The sequence below is a fragment of the Phocoena sinus genome, chromosome 10, assembly GCF_008692025.1.
Source record: "Phocoena sinus isolate mPhoSin1 chromosome 10, mPhoSin1.pri, whole genome shotgun sequence".
NCBI classification, from domain to species: Eukaryota; Metazoa; Chordata; class Mammalia; order Artiodactyla; family Phocoenidae; genus Phocoena; species Phocoena sinus.
Genome location: NC_045772.1, coordinates 43,337,715 through 43,359,556, shown reverse-complemented (window position 1 = coordinate 43,359,556; position 21,842 = coordinate 43,337,715). Strand labels below are relative to the sequence as shown.

Below are 21,842 nucleotides of genomic sequence, written 5' to 3'. Positions count from 1 at the left end.
CGCTTCAAGGAGCTCCAGAGACGGGCGCGAGCCGCGGCTAAAAGCGCGGACCCCAGAGACGGGCATGAGATGCTAAGGCTGCTACTGCAGCCACCAAGAAGCCTGTGTGCGAGCACAGGTCACTCTCCACACCTCCCCTCCTGGGAGCCTGTGCAGCCCGCCACTGCCAGGGCCCCGTGATCCAGGGACAACTTCCCCGGGGGAACACACGGCGTGCCTCAGGCTAGTGCAACGTCACGCCGGCCTCTGCCTCAGCAGGCTCGTCCCGCATCCGTACCCCTTCCTCCCTCCAGCCTGAGGGAGCCAGAGCCCCCAAAGCAGCTGGTTCTTTAACCCCGTCCTGTCTGAGCGAGGAACAGACGCCCTCAGGCGACCTACATGCAGAGGCGGGGCCAAATCTAAAGCTGAGCCCCCGGGAGCTGTGGGAACAAAGAAGAGAAAGGGAAAGCTCTCCCAGCAGCCTCAGGAGCAGCGGCTTAAATCTCCACAATCATCTTGATGTACCCTGCATCGGTGGAATACCTGAAGAGACAACGAATCATCACAAACTGAGGAGGTAGACTTTGGGAGCAATGATATATATATGTTTCCCCCTTTTTCTCTTTTTGTGAGTGTGTATGTGTATGCTTCTGTGTGTGATTTTGTCTGTATAGCTTTGCTTTTACCATTTGTCCTAGAGTTCTCTCTGTCCGTTTTTTTGTTTTTTTTACTTAAAAAAATTTTTTTTCTTGATATTTATTTTTTATTTTAATAGATTTATTTTATTTTATTTTATCTTCTTCTTTCTTTCTTTCTTTTCTCCCGTTTATTCTGAGCCATGTGGAGGACAGGCTCTTAGTGCTCCAGCTAGGCGCCAGGGCTGTGCCACTGAGGTGGGAGAGCCAAGTTCAGGACACTGGTCCACAAGAGACCTCCCAGCTCCACGTAATATCAAACGGCGAAAATCTCCCAGAGATCTCCATCTCAACGCCAAGACCCACCTCCACTCAACGACCAGCAAGCTACAGTGCAGGACACCCTATGCCAAACAACTAGCAAGACAGGAACACAACCCCATCCATTAGCAGAGAGGCTGCCTAAAATCATAATAAGGCCACAGACACCCCAAAACACACCAGCAGACGTGGACCTGCTCACCAGATGGACAAAATCCAGCCTCCTCCAGTAGAACACAGGCACCAGTCCCCTCAACCAGGAAGCCTACACAACGCACTGAACCAACCTTAGCCACTGGGGACAGACACCAAAAACAACAGGAACTACGAACCTGCAGCCTGCGAACAGGAGACCCCAAGCACAGTAAGTTAAGCAAAATGAGAAGACAGATATACACAGCAGATGAAGGAGCAAGTCAAAAACCCACCAGACCTAAAAAATGAAGAGGAAATAGGCAGTCTACCTGAAAAAGAATTCAGAATAATGATAGTAAAGATGATCCACAATCTTGGAATAGAATGGAGAAAATAAAAGAAACGTTTAACAAGGACCTAGAAGAACTTAAAAGCAAACAAACAGAGATGAAAAACACAATAAATGAAATTTAAAATTCTCTAGAAGGGATCAATAGCAGAATAACGGAGGCAGATGAACGGGTAAGTGACCTGGAAGATAAAATAGTGGAAATAACTACTGCAGAGCAGAATAAAGAAAAAAGAATGAAAAGAATTGAGGACAGTCTCAGAGACCTCTGGGACAACATTAAATGCACCAACATTTGAATGATAGGGGTCCCAGAAGAAGAAGAGAAAAAGAAAGGGACTGAGAAAATATTTGAAGAGATTATAGTTGAAAACTTCCCTACTATGGGAAGGGAAATAGTTAATCAAGTCCAGGAAGAACAGAGAATCCCATATAGGATAAATGCAAGGAGAAACACACCAAGACATATTAATGAAACTATCAAAATTTAAATACAAACAACAAATATTAAAAGCAGCAAGGGGAAAACAGCAAGTAACACATAAAGGAATCCCCATAAGGTTAACAGCTGAAAGGGAAAAACAGCAAGTGACACATAAGGGAATCCCCATAAGGATAACAGCTGATCTTTCAGCAGACACTCTGCAAGCCAGAAGGGAGTGGCAGGACATATTTAAAATGATGAAAGAGAAAAACCTACAACCAAGATTACTCTACCCAGCAAGGATCTCATTCAGATTTGATGGAGAAATTAAATGTTTTACAGAAAAGCAAAAGCTAAGAGAATTCAGCACCACCAAACCAGCTTTACAACAAATGCTAAAGGAAGTTCTCTAGGAGGAAACAAAAGAGAAGGAAAAGACCTACAATAGCAAACCCAAAACAATTAAGAAAATGGTCATAGGAACATACATATCGATAATTACCTTAAATGTAAATGGATTAAATGCTCCAACCAAAAGACATATACTGGCTGAATGGGTACAAAAACAAGACCCGTATATATGCTGTCTACAAGAGAACCACTTCAGACCTAGGGATACATACAGACTGAAAGTGAGGGGATGGAAAAAGATATTCCATGCAAATGGAAATCAAAAGAAAGCTGGAGTAGCAATTCTATCAGACAAAATAGACTTTAAAACAAAGACTATTACAAGAGACAAAGAAGGACACTACATAATGATCAAGGGATCAATCCAAGATGAAGAAATAGCAATTGTAAATACTTATGCACCCAACATAGGAGCACTTCAATATATAAGACAAATACTAAGAGCCATAAAAGGGGAAATCGACAATAACACATTCATGGTAGGGGACTTTAACACCCCACTTTCACCAATGGACAGATCATCCAAGGTGAAAATAAATAAGGAAACACAAGCTTTAAATGACACATTAAACAAGATGGACTTAATTGATATTTATAGGACATTCCATCCCAAAACAACAGAATACACATTCTTCTCAAGTGCTCATGGAACATTCTCCAGGATAGATCATATCTTGGGTCACAAACCAAGCCTTGGTAAGTTGAAGAAAATTGAAATCGTATCAAGTATCTTTTCTGACCACAATGCCATGTGACTAGATATCAATTACAGCAAAAAATCTGTAGGAAATACAAACACACAGAGGCTAAACAACACACTACTTAAGAACCAAGAGATCACTGAAGAAATCAAAGAATAAATCAAAAAACACCTAGAAACAAATGACAATGAAAACACAATAACCGAAAACCTATGGGATGCAGCAAGAGCAGTTCTAAGAGAGAAGTTCATAGCTATACAAGCCTACCTTGAGAAACAAGAGACATCTCAAATAAATAACCTAATCTTACACCCAAAGCAATTAGAGAAAGAAGAACAAAAAAAGCCCAAAGTTAGCAGAAGGAAAGAAATCATAAAGATCAGATCAGAAATAAATGAAAAAGAAATGAAGGAAACGGTAGCAAAGATCAATAAAACTAAAAGCTGGTTCCCTGAGAAGATAAATAAAATTCATAAATCATTAGCCAGACTTATCAAGAAAAAGGAGAAGACTCAAATCAATAGAATTAGAAATGAAAAAGAAGTAACAACTGACACTGCAGAAATACAAGGGATCATGAGAGATTACTAAAAGCAACTATATGCCAATAAAATGGACAACCTGGAAGAAATGGACAAATTCTTAGAAATGCACAACCTTCTGAGAATGAACCAAGAAGAAATAGAAAATATGAACAGACCAATCACAAGCACTGAAATTGAAACTGTGATTAAAAATCTTCCAACAAACAAAAGCCCAGGACCAGATGGCTTCACAGGAGAAATCTATCAAACATTTAGAGAAGAGGTAACACCTGTCCTTCTCAAACTCTTCCAAAATATAGCAGAGGGAGGAACACGCCCAAACTCATTCTACGAGGCCACCATCACTCTGATACCAAAACCAGAAAAAGATGTCACAAAGAAAGAAAACTATAGGCCAATATCACTTATGAACATAGATGCAGAAATCCTCAACAAAATACTAGTAAACAGAATCCAACAGCACATTAAAAGGATCATACATTATGATCAAGTGGGGTTTATCCCAGGAATGCAAGGATTCTTCAATATATGCAAAGCAATCAACGTGATACACCATATTAAAAATTTGAAGGAGAAAAACCATATTATCATCTCAATAGATGCAGAGAAAGCTTTTGACAAAATTCAACACCCATTTATGATAAAAACCCTCCAGAAAGCAGGCATAGAGGGAACTTTCCTCAACATGATAAAGGCCATATATGACAAACCCACAGCCAACATCATACTCAATGGTGAAAAACTGAAAGCATTTCCACTAAGATCAGGAATGCCCACTCTCACCACTATTATTCAACTTAGTGTTGGAAGTTTTAGTCACAGCAATCAGAGAAGAAAAAGATCTAAAAGGAATCCAAATTGGAAAAGAAGAAATAAAGCTGTCACTGTCTGCAGATGACATGATACTATACATAGAGAATCCTAAAGATGCTACTAGAAAACTACTAGAGCTAATCAACGAAGTTGGTAAAGTAGCAGAATACAAAAGTAATGCACAGGGCTTCCCTGGTGGCGCAGTGGTTGAGAGTCCACCTGCTGATGCAGGGGACACAGGTTCGTGCCCCAGTCCAGGAAGATTCCACATGCCATGGAGCGGCTGGACCTGTGAGCCATGGCCGCTGAGCCTGCACATCCAGAGCCTGTGCTCCAAAACGGGAGAGGCCACAACAGTGAGAAGCCCGTGTACCGCAAAAGAAAAAAAAAAAAAGCACAGAAATCTCTTGCATTCCTATACACCAATGGTGAAAAATATGAAAGTGAAAGTAAGAAAACACTTCCATTTACCATTGCAACAAAAAGAATAAAATATCTAGGAATAAACCTACCTAAGGAGACAAAAGACCTGTATGCAGAAAATTATACAACACAGATGAAAGAAATTAAAGATGATACAAATAGATGGAGAGATATACCATGTTCTTGGATTGGAAGAATCAACATTGTGAAAATGACTCTACTACCCAAAGCAATCTACAGATTCAATGCAATCGCTATCAAACTACCACTGGCATTTTTCACAGAACTAGAACAGAAAATTTCACACTTTTTATGTTAACACAAAAGACCCTGAATAGCCAAAGCAATCTTGAGAAAGAAAAACGCAGGTGGAGGAATCAGGCTCCCTGACTTCAGACTATACTACAAAGCTACAGTAATCAAGACAGTATGGTACTGGCACAAAAACAGAAATATAGATCAATGGAACAGGATGGAAAGCCCAGAGATAAACCCATGCACATATGGTCACCTTATCTTTGATAAAGGAGGCAAGAATATACAGTGGAGATAAGACAGCCTCTTCAGTAAGTGGTGCTGTGAAAACTGCTCGGACAGCTACATGGAAAATAATGAAATTAAAACACTCCCTAACACCATACACAAAAATAAACTGAAAATGGATTAAAGCCCTAAAGGTAAGGCCAGACACTATCAAACTCTTAGAGGAAAACATAGGCAGGGGCTTCCCTGGTGGCGCAGTGGTTGAGAGTCTGCCTGCTGATGCAGGGGCCATGGGTTCGTGCCCCGGTCTGGGAAGATCCCACATGCCGCAGAGCGGTGGGCCCGTGAGCCATGGCCGCTGAGCCTGCGCGTCCGGAGCCTGTGCTCCACAACGGGAGAGCCCACAACAGTGAGAGGCCCTCATTCCAAAAAGAAAAAACAGAAAAAAACCAAAAACATAGGCAGAACACTCTATGACGTAAATCACAGCGAGATCCTTTTTGACCCACCTCCTAGAGAAATGGAAATAAACAAATGAGACCTAATGAAACTTAAAAGCTTTTGCACAGCAAAGGAAACCATGAACAAGACCAAAAGACAACCCTCAGAATGGGAGAAAATATTTGCAAATGAAGCAATGACAAAGGATTAATCTCCAAAATTTACAAGCAGCTCATATAGCTCAATATCAAAAACACAAACAACCCAAACCAAAAATGGGCAGAAGACCTAAATAGACATTTCTCCAAAGAAGATATACAGATTGCCAACACACACATGAAAGAATGCTCAACATCATTAATCATTAGAGAAATGCAAATCAAAACTAAGATATCATCTCACACCAGTCAGAATGGCCATCATCAAAAAATCTAGAAACAATAAATGCTGGAGAGGTTATGGAGAAAAGGGAACCCTCTTGCACTGTTGGTGGGAATGTAAATTGATACAGCCACTATGGAGAACAGTATGGAGGTTCCTTAAAAAACTAAAAATAGAACTACCATACATCCCAGCAATCCCACTACTGGGCATATACCCTGAGAAAACCATAACTGAAAAAGAGTCATGTACCAAAATGTTCATTGCAGCTCTATTTACAATAGTCAGGACGTGGAAGCAACCTAACTGTCCATCAACAGATGAATGGATAAAGAAGATGTGACACATATATACACTGGAATAATACTCAGCCATAAAATGGAACGAAACTTGAGTTATTTGTAGTGAGGTGGATGGACCTAGAGACTGTCATACAGAGTGAAGTAAGTCAGAAAGAGAAAAACAAATACCATATGCTAACACAGATATATGGAATCTAAAAAAAAAAAAAGAAAAGAAAATGGTCAGAAGAACCTAGGGGCAAGAGGGGAATAAAGATGCAGACCTACTAGAGAATGGACTTGAGGATACAGGGAGGGGGAAGGGTAAGCTGGGACAAAGTGAGAGAGTGGCATGGACATATATACACTACCAAACGTAAAGTAGCTAGCTAATGGGAAGCAGCCGCAAAGCACAGGGAGATCAGCTCGGTGCTTTGTGACCACCTAGAGGGGTGGGATAGGGAGGGTGGGAGGGAGACGCGAGAGGGAAGAGATATGGGGACATATGTATATGTATAACTGATTCACTTTGTTATAAAGCAGAAACTGACACACCATTGTAAAGCAATTATACTCTAATAAACATTTCTGGTTTAAAAAATAATTATTTATTTCCTCACTTAATGGCCTCAAGTCCATGCTATGAATTAATATAATTTAAAGATATTACTTTGATTAACTCACATTTTAGAAATCTAATGTATTTTGACTTGTAATGATTACCTGAAATTACTTAAGGATGCTTCTTTGCACAATAACATTTTCTTATGCCTATAACAGATGCACTGCCTGTTTTGTTAAAATCCATTTTCATAAAGGCCTAAATAAAGAGAGAAGTGTTATTTTTTTCTATGAAATCATTAGAACCTAATTTTCTATTCTGCAGTAGGTTATTTTTGACCTCTAAACAAGACAGTTTAAAGTACTAAACTGGTATATGAAGGAAGCATCATGAAAACAGGGAGAAAGATATTGGAGCAAGATATTAGGTAACCTGCACTTAAGGTGCACTACCACTTTCTAGCACCCTGACCTTGAGAAAGTAACTTAACCTCTGTTACCCTGGCTTTCCTCTTCTGCACACTGAGGAGTTGGGTAAAAGACCTCTCAGGTAACTTTCAGCTCTACGAATCACATGAAATTGATAAATGGCCAAGACAAATGACCAGGAGTATTTTGAGTCAGAAAGTAAACCTGCAAATATTCCAGTACTAAAATCAATGAGAAAGTTAAGTAATTCTTAAATGGGTTTTGTTACTCTATTTCCTGAAATTTAACACTACCTTTCGAAATGCTAGTTGTTTTATCACTCCTCTAATTCAATGCAATTCTGAGGATCATAAAATATATTTTATTGAGAAGAGGAGTGTGTCCATAGAAACATACAACTGACCAAAAGCACCATCCTTCATTTGCAGATGAGTCAAAACTAGAATCAAGTTTGTTTATTCACAATAATGTCACAGGTATGTGGTACCTGTTATGGGCTGAATTGCATCCTCCCCAAAATTCATATGTTGAAGCTCTAATCCCCAGTACCTCAGTGTGTGACTGCAGAAAAAGATAGAGCCTTTAAAGAGGTGATTAAGGTAAAATGAAATCATTAGGGTGGGCCCTAATCCAATATGACTGGTATCCTCATAAGAAGAGGAGATTAGGACACAGACAACACAGACTGAGGGATGCCCATGAGGACACAGGGAGAAGACAGCCAGTTAATTACAAGCCAAGGAAAGCAGCCTCAGGAGAAACCAAACCTAATGACACCTTGATCTTGGACTTCTAGCCTCCAGAATTGTGAGACAACAAATTTCTGTCGTGTAAGTCACCCAGTCTATGGTATTTGTGATGGTAGCCCTAGCAAACTAAGTCTACTTTTGTCCTCTATTCCCAGGACCAAGATTTATGAAAGAGACAACCCTCCAGTTTCTACTCCTGATACTCATGTCTATCACTAGGACATGTAAGGTAAAAATATATGCAAATTTATAAATATTATGTGGTGAATTTGTTTAACATAAGGTTTTTATTTTGTCTTTTGGCCAGTAAAGATAAAGATTTTGACATTTTCTATTGGAGATTTGTACCCAATGTAATTGTTCACACTACCCTATTCACAATAGCTTTGTTTCAGTATTAGATAAATATACCTTTTATATTAGGTACATATACAAAAGAAAAAGAAAACTACATTGCTCAAAAGCATGCTCTAAAAATGGCTACCAGAACCTAAGTAATATCTTCTCTCCTACATAAGTCAGAGCTCCTGTTTTTAATTTACAATTTAGCATGATCATTTTAATCTTCATTTTAACATTTAGCATGCATATTTAAAAAGTAGAGAAACGTGTTTTAGTCATCATCCTAAGATAATGTGCATTGAGCCTTGACACTGGGACAGCTATAATGCTCATAATTTTACATGTAATACCTTAGACCAGTTCTGTGAGATAAGAAACTGAGGCTTGGAAATATTTAATAATAGATATAGACATATAGCTATATGGAGCCAGCAATTTATGGAATTAGTAATTTGTGAACTGAAATTTAATTTCAGATTTTATTTTCCTTTTATAATATTTTCCTAAAACATAGGCATAAGTTATGTCGCTTTATACTGGGTAGATTTGTATGTGTGTGTTTGTGTTTTACTAAACCCAAAATACATTACAGGGAAAGGAATTTAAAACATTTTCAAAGGTAATTCATTAAAGATTTAAAAGAAAGAACCTAAAAATCTATTAAAAGTAACTATTTGAAAGATTACTTCGTTTCCTTTTGAACAAATGATTTTCTGTATTCATTCATTTCATCTATAACGGCATGCTTGAATTCTCTGTAATCAACCTTGCCATTGCCATAACCATTTAGAATTAGCCACAAAGACTCAAAATCCTAGAAATAATCACACAGAGACAACTGTTACACCTTTAAGTTATATATGGCTACAACAATAATCATCATAATAGCATTTTGTTACATCTGTTGTAGCCCTAGACAAGGTAGTGGACTTAATAAGAAAATTCCAAAAAGTTACATATAAATCCAATCAAATGCACTAAAAAAGCTTATTTAGAGGAACTCTGTAGTGGACAGTTCCATAAAGTTAAGAAACATTTAAGAGTGGCAATAAATCACAAATGTATCTTTTTTTTTTTTTTTTTTTTTTTTTAGGTACGTGGGCCTCTCACTGTTGTGGCCTCTCCCGTTGCGGAGCACAGGCTCCAGACGCGCAGGCTCAGCAACCATGGCTCACGGGCCCAGCCGCTCCGCGGCATGTGGGATCTTCCCGGACTGGGGCACGAACCCGCGTCCCCTGCATCAGCAGGCGGACTCTCAACCACTGCGCCACCAGGGAAGCCCCAAATGTATCTTTTTAAATTTTTTTTTTTCAATAAAAAATGCTTACCATTCACTTGAATTTGACCATTTCATTATCTTTAATGTATTATATCAGTGACAATTAAGAAGTCACTTCACTTACTGGAATGCCTCCAAAAGGCATTAAGATACTGACTGTACTTCTGCTAGTCTTCATACTTGAAAGTACAAGAGATTTGAATGACTCTAACAATTATTCCATGATTTACACTGAAAGGTGCTGTTCTGAGTAGATCCCTTATGCCAATTTATTCATTTCACCATTGCCACTTACTTCTTTGGCAAATGCACTATTTAATAGAATATTCTATTCATAGAGTTCCTAACAACAACAACAAAAATACAGTATGAGATTTTCTTAAACTCAGGTAAATAGATTTTCAATATTTCAGTCAAGTTGTTAGCTTTAAATGAGAATATAAATAAAACGTCTAGCAAGGTGACTGACAATGGTTACCCCCAAAATATTCTCTTCCGTTTCCTTCTAATTTTTTCAATTAAAATTTTAATAAGGAAACCTAAGACGCCCTGCCCCACCCCCCCACAGTTCTCAACAACCCATACATTTTTTTTTGGTCTGTTGTAATGCCCTGTACATAAAAAGACTTTAAGGTCTATAAAATGAGCTTTTAAGAGTGAAAATGAGCTTAATCTTTAAAATCATACGTAGTATGGATAGAAGATGAATTTGTTCACCCAACTCAAGGGATACTAGAATTAAAAGATAATGCTAGAAGCTTAAAAGAAACATTTTTCAAGAATTGAATAATTTACCAAAAGTTGCAACAAATTTATATAACTCTTTCTAAAATATGGTGCAGGATGGAAAATGATAATTCAGTTGAAAAAGAACTAAGGTATATTTATTGATAGTATCTCTATATAAATTAGGCTATTTAGGGGGCATACCAATTTTTTAAAATTTCAAATTAGTAAGAATGACTTTGCCTTCCCCCAAACTAGTGCCAGAATTAGACCCAGGTTGGTGATTCTTATGTTCTTGTTTTTGCTTCTCATTGCATGGGCAGTCTCCAGTGATATTATAGAGGAAAAGAAAAAACAGGGTATAAGACACCACATCTTTCTAATTTTCTATTGCTGTTTTATTACTATTATTATTATTATTAATGCAAGGAAGAGATGAAGTTAGATAATCCCTAGTGTGTGTCACTAGGTGGGCCACAGGGTTAAACACTGTAAAAAACACAAGACAGGTATGGCACAGCAATGATAAGCAATACCATACTAGCACAGAAGTTTACAATTGATAAAGCATGTAATTTTCTCATTTGAGTTTCAAAGCAACTCTGACTATAATTATTATCTCTGGATTGCTCCAGCAGAGTCTGTCTGTCAGAAAAGTGAAAAGGCCTATTTAAGATCACACATTTCAGATGTTAAGGCTAGAACTTGAACCTTGATCTCATAAATTCAATTTCCAGTGTTCCTCCCACAAAATGTACTATATCTTGTGACAAGACGATTTGAAGCAAAAGAGAACAATGCAAGAGAATGCCTTATCTAAAACCCTTGAGGTAGACATGTTTCAAATTCATATACACTCAGGATAAAATCCAAACTTCTGAGCATAACGTGCAAAGCTTTAATGTAATGGAACCTGCTAGGCTTATTTCTCTCCATTCTTCTCCTTTCCTTCCTTCCACCTATCTATCTATTTCAACTCATGCATCGTCTATTTATTCAGCACCTGCCAAACGCCAGGTTCTATTCGAGGTATTAGAAATAGAGCAGGAAACAAGAAGCACCTTGGTCTCTGCCCTGATGGAACTTCCATTCTACTGCAGGCAGAGCCAGAGAATATATACAAAGTGGTATAAAGAAAACAAAATGGATAAATGGTATGGAGAGCATCAGGGATCAGATGGGGTGCTCCTTTAGATGGAGGTGTCAGTGTAGTGTTCTTAGCAGAGAAAACCTGAATGATGAGAAAATTCAGCCATGCAAAGGTCTGGTGGAAGATTACTCACAGCAGAGGGAAAGGTAGGGGTGAAACCTCTGGGGCAATTCCTGGAACCTGCCGCACTCCCTCTCCCCTGGAAGCCTTCACATGTGCTTCTCCCTTTCCTGAAGTAGCTATTGTCGGATCCACGCTCCTCCTACCCTCTTGTCTGCTTCATTCCTCCTCATCTTTCAAAACTCAGCTCTGACACATACCCACCTCCAGGAATCCTATGAACTTCCTTCTCCCAGAAATCCTATGAACTTCCTTCTCCTTAACCTGGCTTGCAGTTTATCTCACATGTTCTGAAAGCATTCTCTATTTAACACTTATCATGTTGTTTTGTAATCATTTATATTTTTCTTTCCTTTGCTTATGAAGACCTTAAGAGTACAGAGTATGTCTTCTCAGAGTTTAGAACAATGCCCACTTATTAGACTCTTAATAAGTATATGAGGGAGGGATGAATGTTGACGTTTTAAAAATCAGCAGGACTTGCCTGATGGCTTAACACTGATAACGAGGCATAAAGAAGGAGACAAATGAACTACTAAAATTTCAGTAGAAAAGTGAATAAGACCACTGAAGAATATTATGTCATTCACTGCAGAGAATTATCTGTGGTACATACATTTTCGGACACTTCTAAGTGAAATACTTTTTTTGTTTTGTTTTACATCTTTATTGGAGTATAATTGCTTTACAATAGTGTGTTAGTTTCTGCTTTATAACAAAGTGAATCAGTTATACATATACATATGTTCCCATATCTCTTCCCTCTTGCGTCTCCCTCCCTCCCATCCTCCCTATCCCACCCCTCCAGGTGGTCACAAAGCACCGAGCTGATCTCCCTGTGAAATCTGCCTTATCTAAAAGTCCATTTCCTTCCTTGTCCAATTGTTGAAGGTATTTTCTCAATCCAGTCAAAATACGAACACCTCTTTTACATAGCTGTTCTTTTAGCACATCTGTTTAAGAAGAAGAGAGATGGAAGCTAATTATTCCTATGCACAAATGTATCAAGTTGCAATTGTCTTTCCGGTAAGAAAATTAAAGTTGATATAACTGACATAAGGGATGTGACTATGCAACCAGATCATAAGTATGACTGACAAAAGGCTTTCAAAAATAGAATGCTCTTAGTAAAGGGGGTTATATACAAAATCACATGTAAAATATACCAGAACAATAGCACCACTGTGTGGTGAAAGTGTTGCATTTTATATATAGGAAAATAATGGTTCACTTTATCAGCATGAAAATAACCTAAATGTTACAAATAAAATCTTAGTTTTTAAAAATTTTCCAGGTTTCCTCTTCATCTGTCAAGCCCATATCTTTAATCTCCTTCCTCTTTCTTTGTAATTACCAACTGAATTACAAATTTTTGAGTGATCTGCCTGACATCAATTCATCAGTTCAAAATTTCTAAAATAGTTTGAAATCTTCAAACTGTAGGTTATATATTAAATAGCATCAAGGCTTTGGAATGCTATCCTATACTTATACATTTAAAGTAACCCTTTCCAGGGCTTCCCTGGTGGCGCAGTGGTAGAGAGTCCGCCTGCGGATGCAGGGGACACGGGTTCGTTCTCCGGTCCGGGAGGATTCCACATGCCGTGGAGCAGCTGGGCCCGTGAGCCATGGCTGCTGAGCCTGCGCGTCCAGAGCCTGTGCTCCGCAAGGGGAGAGGCCACAACAGTGAGAGGCCCGCGTACCGCAAAAAAAAAGAAAAATGTTCTTCCTTATCCCTCATTCTCCTTGGACCATTCTGAAGGGGGCCTTGGGAAATATGCCATCTTTGAGGGCTACACAGCCTTCTCAGACTGCTTTCTGCCCACGGAAGTTTAAGGTCTAAGAGTCATTAAAATATCTTGCATTCATTGCTTTTTCATAACAGGTTTACAGTATCTTTGGGAATACACCTCTCTCCAAAGCTCTGAAGGTCTTTCAGCTATATGCCTCCAGTCAGTTCCAAGTACCAATACCCATGCTTAAAGTATAGTTTGGAGAAATTTTCAAATCTTTATTTCTTTGTTTTTTCACCCTGGTGCTTTTCTTTTTCATCTTAATGCCGGTTACCTTGAAACATGAATTTTGGAGAAATGGGTACAGTCTTAACCTGTTCCATTTGCTGAGGCAATTTTTAATCAATTAAGAGAATTTCCTTGGAATCACATACTTCATCTTCTCTTTGCCCTGAGGCTTTTAATCACATGAAAGTTTTACAACATTGGTCTCTCAAAGCCTTTTATATAGAAGCAGCTCCTTTTCCATTTCTCAAAAGCCCCACATTTCTTGATTCTCTCTTTCTGCTTCCAAACTGGCCAGTGTTTTAAATACTTTTATAATATCTTCTTGAACCCACACTACAACCTACAAATACTATTATCTGTTTTCCAACCTCTGCTTAGAGCTTCAAGTTCAATGGACTCATGATCTGCCTCCTGAGTAATAGATCACGTTTTCAGATATTTTGGCTCTGAATCACATGGATTGCCATCATTCCTCTGACATAAGTTTCCTCACTGCTTGCCAACTAACTGGTAAACTCTACCACATAGCTAAGGCAAGCTTGCCACTAACATTTGTGGGCTAGATGAAGTAAGAAAATGGAAGCTCACATATAGTCTCATTGTTGGCTCAGTAAATTTTTATTTAGTAAAGAATGTGGGGCTTCCCCGGTGGCGCAGTGGTTGGGAGTCTGCCTGCCGATGCAGGGGACACGAGTTCGTGCACTGGTCCAGGAAGATCCCACGTGCTGCGGAGCGGCTAGGCCCGTGAGCCATGGCCGCTGAGCCTGCGCGTCCGGAGCCTGTGCTCCGCAACGGGAGAGGCCACGGCAGTGAGAGGCCCGCGTACTGCAAAAAAGAAAAAAAAAAAAAGAATATGTGGTTTCAGGGATTTCATCTAATCTGCTCAGATTTGGATTCGGTCAGGATAATTTTGCTCATTTTCATTGATGTTATTAACTAAATTTCCATTTCTTCTAAAATAATCAAAACTGTCCATTAAAATTATAGCTATAATTTTATAGTTATAACTATAACTACAGGGTTAGGGTTAGGGTTAAAGTTATAATGAATGGTCATCAATTTTAGTATTTTAAATATTTTTTAAGTTTTTGGAAAATTTAATTGTCTTCTTAAATATTTTTATAAGTATAAGATTATTTACTATTCTAGTGCTCATATCCATCTACTGGCCAATGTGAAGAACTGATGTCATGCTTCACTTAGGTGACATAAACAACTACATTTATCCCTACTTAACAGTAATAGAAACTTGTTACCATTGCAAAAAGTCTCCTTATCCCTGAAATGGGAATATGAAGAGAGAAGTGAGGAAACAGATCTTCAGTAGTACTTCTAAACAATATTATATTATGCATGAATCTACTGCTTTCATGCTGAAATGAAAGATTTGACAAGTTGAGCTTTTCTCTTAACCTAAGAGCTTCCATGGTTCAAATCTTTCTTGGACTCTGAAGCAGTGTCTGTCTCCAGTGTCATCAGCAACAATATTCGCAATCCTTTTTACCATTCAGATACAGATGCCTTTTGCTTTAAAAACATGTGGCAAAAGATGCAGGCATTCAGTGTTGCGGGTCTCATTGAACCCGTGCTAAGGTTATAATAAGGAGAATCTTTCTCCTCATTTTAAAATAAAGTGTGTGTGTGTGTGTGTGTAATATGTGATGTCCTATATAGTCTGGACCCAGAGCAGGGATCCTTCCTACCTAGGTCTCAAGAGGTATGAGCTTGGATTTTTATTATGGCTGCACTGCACTTCCAGCAATAAGTTTTACAAGAGGCTAGGCTGAGCCCTGGTATGAAATAAACCCTGAAATCTCAGTGGCTTAATGAAACAAAGTTTAATTTCATACTTAACACAGGTTGTAGAGAAAATGAGTTAGGATTCAGCCTCTCTGGCTGGGGCAAAGGAGTGCCCCCAAACTCAGCTAGCTCAGTGACAGGCAGTATAACAAGAGCTCCCAAGGTCATTCATTGGATAATTGCTTTACCAATGTGAAGAATAGGAGGGTATCTACTGATCCTCTTGCTATTCTAATGTAAAAGGTTTAGCATCCTTTTGCTTTCTTTTCATCCCCATTTTTTATTAAATTAATGACTCATTCAGATTGTTGTTATTCTTAACTGCAAATGTTTGTTATGCTGGTGGTAACTAATTATAACACAAATAAATTTTAAGATAAGTTTTGGTGAGGTTGTGGAGAAATTGGAACCATGGTACACTGTTAGTGGGAATGTAAAATTGTGCTGCAGCTATGGAAAAAAGTATGGAGCTTCCTCAAGAAATTAAAAAATAGAACTATGATATGATCCAGAAATCCCACTTCTGGGTATCTATCCAAAAAAAATTGAAAACTCAGGATCTGGAAGAGATATCTGCACTTCCACGTTCATTGCAGCACTATTTGCATTAGCCAAGATATAGGAACCAACCCAAGGGTCCAATCAAAGATGACTGGATAAAGAAATGTTGTATATACATTACAATGGAATATTATGCAGCCTTAAAAAAAGAGGGAAATCCTGCCATTTTTGGCAACATGGAAGAATTCTGAAGGACATTATGCTAAGTGAAATAAACCAGTCACAGAAGGACACATACTGTATGATTCCAGCTATTGGATGCATCTAAAATAGTCAAACTCATAGAAGCAAAGAATACAGTAGTGGTTGCCAGGGTCTTGGAGGTGGAAAAATCGGGGAATTGTTATTCAAAGGGTACAAAGTTTCAGTTACATTAGATGAATAAGTTCTAGAGATCTGCCAAATAGCATGATGCCAATTGTTAACAATAAGGTATGGTGCACTCCAAAATTTGTGAAGAAGGTAGATCTCATTTGTTAAGTGTTTTTACCATAAAAACAAACAAAACACAAAGGGAGGGACTTCCCTGGTGGCACAGTGGTTGAGAGTCCTCCTGCCAATGCAGGGGATGTGGGTTCGAGCCCTGGTCCAGGAAGTTCCCACATGCCACGGAGCAACTAAGCCAGTGTGCCACAACTACTGAGCCTGGGCTCCAGAGCCTGTGAACCACAACTACTGAAGCCCGCGTGCTTAGAGCCGTGCTCCGCAAAAAAGAGAAGCCACCGCAGCGAGAAGCCCGTGCACCGCAACAAAGAGTAGCCCCCCGCTCACGTGCAACTAGAGAAAGCCCGGGCCCAGCAAGGAAGACCCAAGCAGACAAATGGCGCAGTGGTTGAGAGTCCGCCTGCCGATGCAGGGGACACGGGTTCGTGCCCCGGTCCGGGAAGATCCCACATGCCGCGGAGTGGCTGGGCCCGTGAGTCATGGCCGCTGAGCCTGCGCGTCCGGAGCCTGTGCTCCGCAACGGGAGAGGCCACAACAGTGAGAGGCCCACGTACTGCAAAAACAAACAAACAAAAACAAATATAAAATAAATAAATTTATTTAAAAAACACACACACACACACAAAGGGATACAAGTAGATACTGGGAAGTGTTGATTATGTCTGTTACCTTGATTGTGGTGATGGTATCATGAGTGTTTGCATATGTCCAAACTCATCAAATTGTACACATTTAAGATGTACAGTTTTTTTCCATATCAATTATACCTCAGTAAATCCATTTTAAAGTATTATTTTTGTCATTTGCATTATTTAGTATATTCCTTTCAGGAATTTTGAATAGTGACTACTATGCTATATATTTTTATTGCTGAACATTTTTTTATCCTCTCTGTGTATAGAATAAATTCTTCAGTAGCATATGATACATCCCAACATCCTCCTGCTCTCAACCCTATGCACAATATAATGTTTCTTGCCACAGCATAAGCAGAAGTATCATGATTATCTGAGCATATCCTTAAAAAGTAGCGTGTGTGGGGCTTCCCTGGTGGTGCAGTGGTTGAGAGTCCACCTGCCGATGCAGGGGACACGGGTTCGTGCCCCGGTCTGGGACGATCCCACATGCCACGGAGCGGCTGGGCCTGTGAGCCATGGCCGCTGAGCCTGCGCGTCCAGAGCCTGTGCTCCGCAACGGGAGAGGCCACAACAGTGAGAGGCCCGCGTACCGCAAAAAAAAAAAAATTAATAACACGGGCTTAAATTCTTTTTCTCACTTTTAATCACATTGGAAACTGATTCACCTCTAGAACTAGTACCCTGCCAATCTGACAAATGACAACACTCTCTATCAAGATAACCACCACTATCACTAGGCCTAGGGATAACAGTTGTGATTTTTAAACTTTAAAAACATAAAATAAAAAATACCGTGTTAATGTAAATAAATATATCCTATAAATGTATAGATTATATTAATTTTTTAATTATAAATTTGCTATTATACATCAGATAAATTTTCAACATATATTTAATGACACTAAAATCCTATAATTTTTCCTTGATTTTCATGGGAACCAAGATGCAATTTAATTGATATCTCTGCCAAGGAAAGTAATACTAATTAAAAAATACATATGTAGGTCATTGTAACTTTTAAGAATGCAGTAATTCCATTAGAAGCAGCATGGTATAATAGAAAAAGTCCTTGACTGAGAGGCTAATGAATTGAAAATCTGCCATTCTCTTACCTAGGCTACAACCCGGCAAGGCAATTAACTATGGTAGGATTCAGGTCCCTCATCTGTAAAAAGAGGAGGATGAATAAGATCAGCTTAGTTCTACCCAGGTGCCTCAAGGACCAACATCAGGGCATCAAAGAGCTTGATAGTTTCAGCTCCACTCAGTTCACTCCCTTCTTAAACAAAGCACTTTGTTATTTAGCCTCTTTTTTAGATACTGGGGCTTTACATAATATTTCTTTAATAATAAAAAAAAAAGATTTAGCTCCTTTTTAAAAGTTTAAAAACCACTAGATTAGAAGTCCTCCAAGATCCCTTCTAAGGCTAACATACAATGATTTTATATATTGGAATAAAGAAATTACAGCCACTGGAAGGATCCTTAAGGTACCTAAATTGACAGCCAAAGGTTTTTATAGCCCTAGGAGCTGCTGAAGAGAACTAGAAGGAGAGAAAGCACCTCTAAAACCTGCTGCTCAAGTAGCAGACAGGAAGGAGAAGAGCTGGGACAAGCTCAGCTGCCATACACTGCTGCTAAGAGAAATCAATACGATAAAACTCAAACTTATACGGCAGATACAGGCAAACTCTGGATGGCATATCAAGATGCGTGTTTATAATACGTGTTTATTCACATGCCTGGATGGAATTATATAACCAGTAAACTAGTGAGCAAGTGTCTGTGTGCAATCTAGTTAATACAATCTAGTTAACTTTTAAAAAATACTAGACCTATTAATCTTTAGTTTACATTCATTTAAAACAAAGAGGGGGCTTCCCTGGTGGCGCAGTGGTTGAGAGTCCGCCTGCCGATGCAGGGTACGTGGGTTCGTGCCCCAGTCCAGGAAGATCCCACATGCCGCGGAGCGGCTGGGCCCGTGAGCCATGGCCGCTGAGCCTGTGCGTCTGGAGCCTGTGCTCCGCAACGGGAGAGGCCACAACAGTGAGAGGCCTGCGTACCGCAAAAAAAAAAAAAAAAAAAAAAAAAAAGTAGTGTGGGAACTCTCCATCAGATTAAACTATTATAAATATCTTTGTATTTAGTTTCTATTTTGAAGAATTTCTTGGTAGGCTTTCTTCTTCTTCCTTGTGTAGAGAAACTTGTTATATAGATGTGATTCATAATATGAGTGTTTGTGATTACAAGAGCTTCTAGAATGTACTTGAATTATTAGTTACTAGGCATAAGACAAGTGATTAGGCTTTTTAAAGAGATTCGTGTCTATAAGTAAGTCAAATTCTTCCATTTACAAATTAAGGCAGAATACTGCTCAATAAAAATTTTCCCTTAGGGCCAGAGACTTAATAGCAATTACGTTTTAAGTGAAAGCATTGCCAGATCTGAGAGGTCGTTAAATTTTTTTTCTAGAAAAATTTTTAATTACATTGTTCATTCAAAACAAATGAGCTATAATTATAGACTCCTTGGGAATTTTAAAATGCAAATATATGTTTTTAGTTATACATACATCTAGGGAATTATAATTTGTGCATGTTATGTATGTTTGAACTGGCTTGAAATACATGTTTTGAATAAATATAATTCCTTAGCCATCAGATATTAATTCTTACTTTTTCAAGACCATAGTCTTTACCATTTGGATAGTAATAATTCTAGATCTTAATTAGAATGACAGAATAGTTTTCTTTTGTACCATACTTTGGATAGAGGATGACTTGGTACAAGCTATTTCATGGTAGAACTGTACTTTAATTTATATTTTTTCTTTTAAAATATATACCAGATTAAAGCTAATCATTTTTCCTTTTTAAAGCAGAGAAATCTCCCAATGATCCAGGCAAAAGACTAGGATTCTCACAGGCTTAATGGGAGGTAAAGTTTTCTAGAGGTTATAGATATGCTGAGATATCTTGGAAAAGAAATGTATTGCATAAAAACTATAGCTAGGAATATATTAGTTGAAAAGAATTGGCTTGAAAACATTTCTTTGCTGTTGTTGATTTCTTGGTTTGGTTCTGAATTGTATCTGCGAGAAAAAAATGGAGGCTCTTTCTTTCTGGTATTTTACCTGTTTCAAGTTCATATAATTTTTGGTGGAGGTTGGTATGTCAGAACTCATCACTCAGTCTATTCACTTTTCAGAAGAGTAAATTATGTACCATCCTCTGAAAACTACTGAAGTCTCTCTTGGATACTGAAAACAAAATTTTTGATACAACAATTTTTGCAGTTTGAAAGAAAATTAGTGATTAAAATGACAAAAAAAGAATATAGGAAATTAACCAATGAGGTTAATAGCATAAATTTAAATCTACAATCCTAAAATGGAAACATAATGGCATTTATTTATTTTCATTAAATCAACTTCAGTGTAATTTTTAGTCCTCACATTGACAAGGGAGTTAAAAATGCTATCTTTAACATTTTTGGACTTATCTTCCCCCATTGTTACACACACACACAAAATCTGAAGTCTTTGTCCCAAAAGATAAAGGAAACATCTTTAGGAATCAAGTCAATAATCATTATTATCCTTCCAAACTAGTGACCACTGGGATGCCAGTGACATTGTCCTTCCAGGTTGGACATGCTACTGCTTCCATGGTAGTCCTATGCCACAGAAATCATGACGAAGGCTGGAAGAACAATATTAGATACCCTACCTTCCGAGTCCAATGTCCTACCATTCCCTCTGAGATCTTTTTGTATGCTCAAGGCTACGATTCTGATACTGGTAGCAGCCTTTATTTTTAGCTGCTCAAGCTTTCTGCCAGGCCAGAATTCTTGAGTCAAGGAATTATAGGGAATCTATCTATCTATTAGGAATGCCTTCTTTTAGAGTTGTGGAGATAGGAATGGGAAATACAATGAGCAAAAACTTTAAAAAATTACCTTCCCAACAAGATGGAGTAGATCCATTTGCCCTACTCTCCCCATTAAGTATAGCTAAAAACCTTGGATATTCTATATAAAACAAATATCAGAAGACGTAAAGTTGGAGAAAAGAAAGCAGACAGATCCTCTAGAGACTCCAAGACTCAAGGAATGACACAAGGTGAGTTCCCTGGAATTCCTTTTTGACTCTTGTAAATCCTGGACTGGGTACTAAAGAAGTCTGAAATCCAGAAATGTCAATGGATGACGGAAACAAAAGCCTCAAGAAAAGCCTGCCCTTTCTTGCCAGAGAATAAGGAAAGGGACAGCCTAGTAAGGCAGAAATGTTTTTTGTTTGTTTTGTTTTTTAAAGTAAACATCTTCTTCTGGACAAACAACGTGAGGAAAAAACAAGCCTCTTATCCTTTTCAACAAAGGCCAAGTGGAGGACTTAGACCGTCATCCTTGCCTGACACTTATGAAGCACCCCTCCCATCACCTCTCCACCAGTGATGTGTCAGAGGAGAGTGAGGAGACTTCCAGCCCCCACCAGGCAGTAATGAGGTGCCCCTCTCCCTCCCAGCCAGGGTGGTGTCAGAGGAGGCCAAGCATGGAGCATACACGTTCACTACCACCCAGCAGTAAGGAAGTGCACCTCACAACAACCCCCCCCCAACAGTGTCATGGAGGCCATATGGGGAAACAGGACTTCCAGCCTCATCTGAGGCAATAGATACCCCTTGCTCTCCTGAGGTGTCAGC

General features: G+C 38.8%; 1 protein-coding gene across 1 annotated transcript in view; it reads right to left on the bottom strand.

Moving 5' to 3' along the window:
- Nucleotides 1-21,842, bottom strand: part of CAPS2 (calcyphosine 2) — a 33,951-nt gene that overhangs the window by 2,156 nt on the left and 9,953 nt on the right. Inside the window, 5 exon segments of the mRNA XM_032646932.1 lie at nucleotides 7,046-7,144; nucleotides 9,100-9,217; nucleotides 12,295-12,328; nucleotides 12,511-12,631; nucleotides 17,781-17,881. Of these exon segments, the coding sequence (XP_032502823.1) occupies nucleotides 7,046-7,144; nucleotides 9,100-9,217; nucleotides 12,295-12,328; nucleotides 12,511-12,631; nucleotides 17,781-17,881 (473 nt within the window).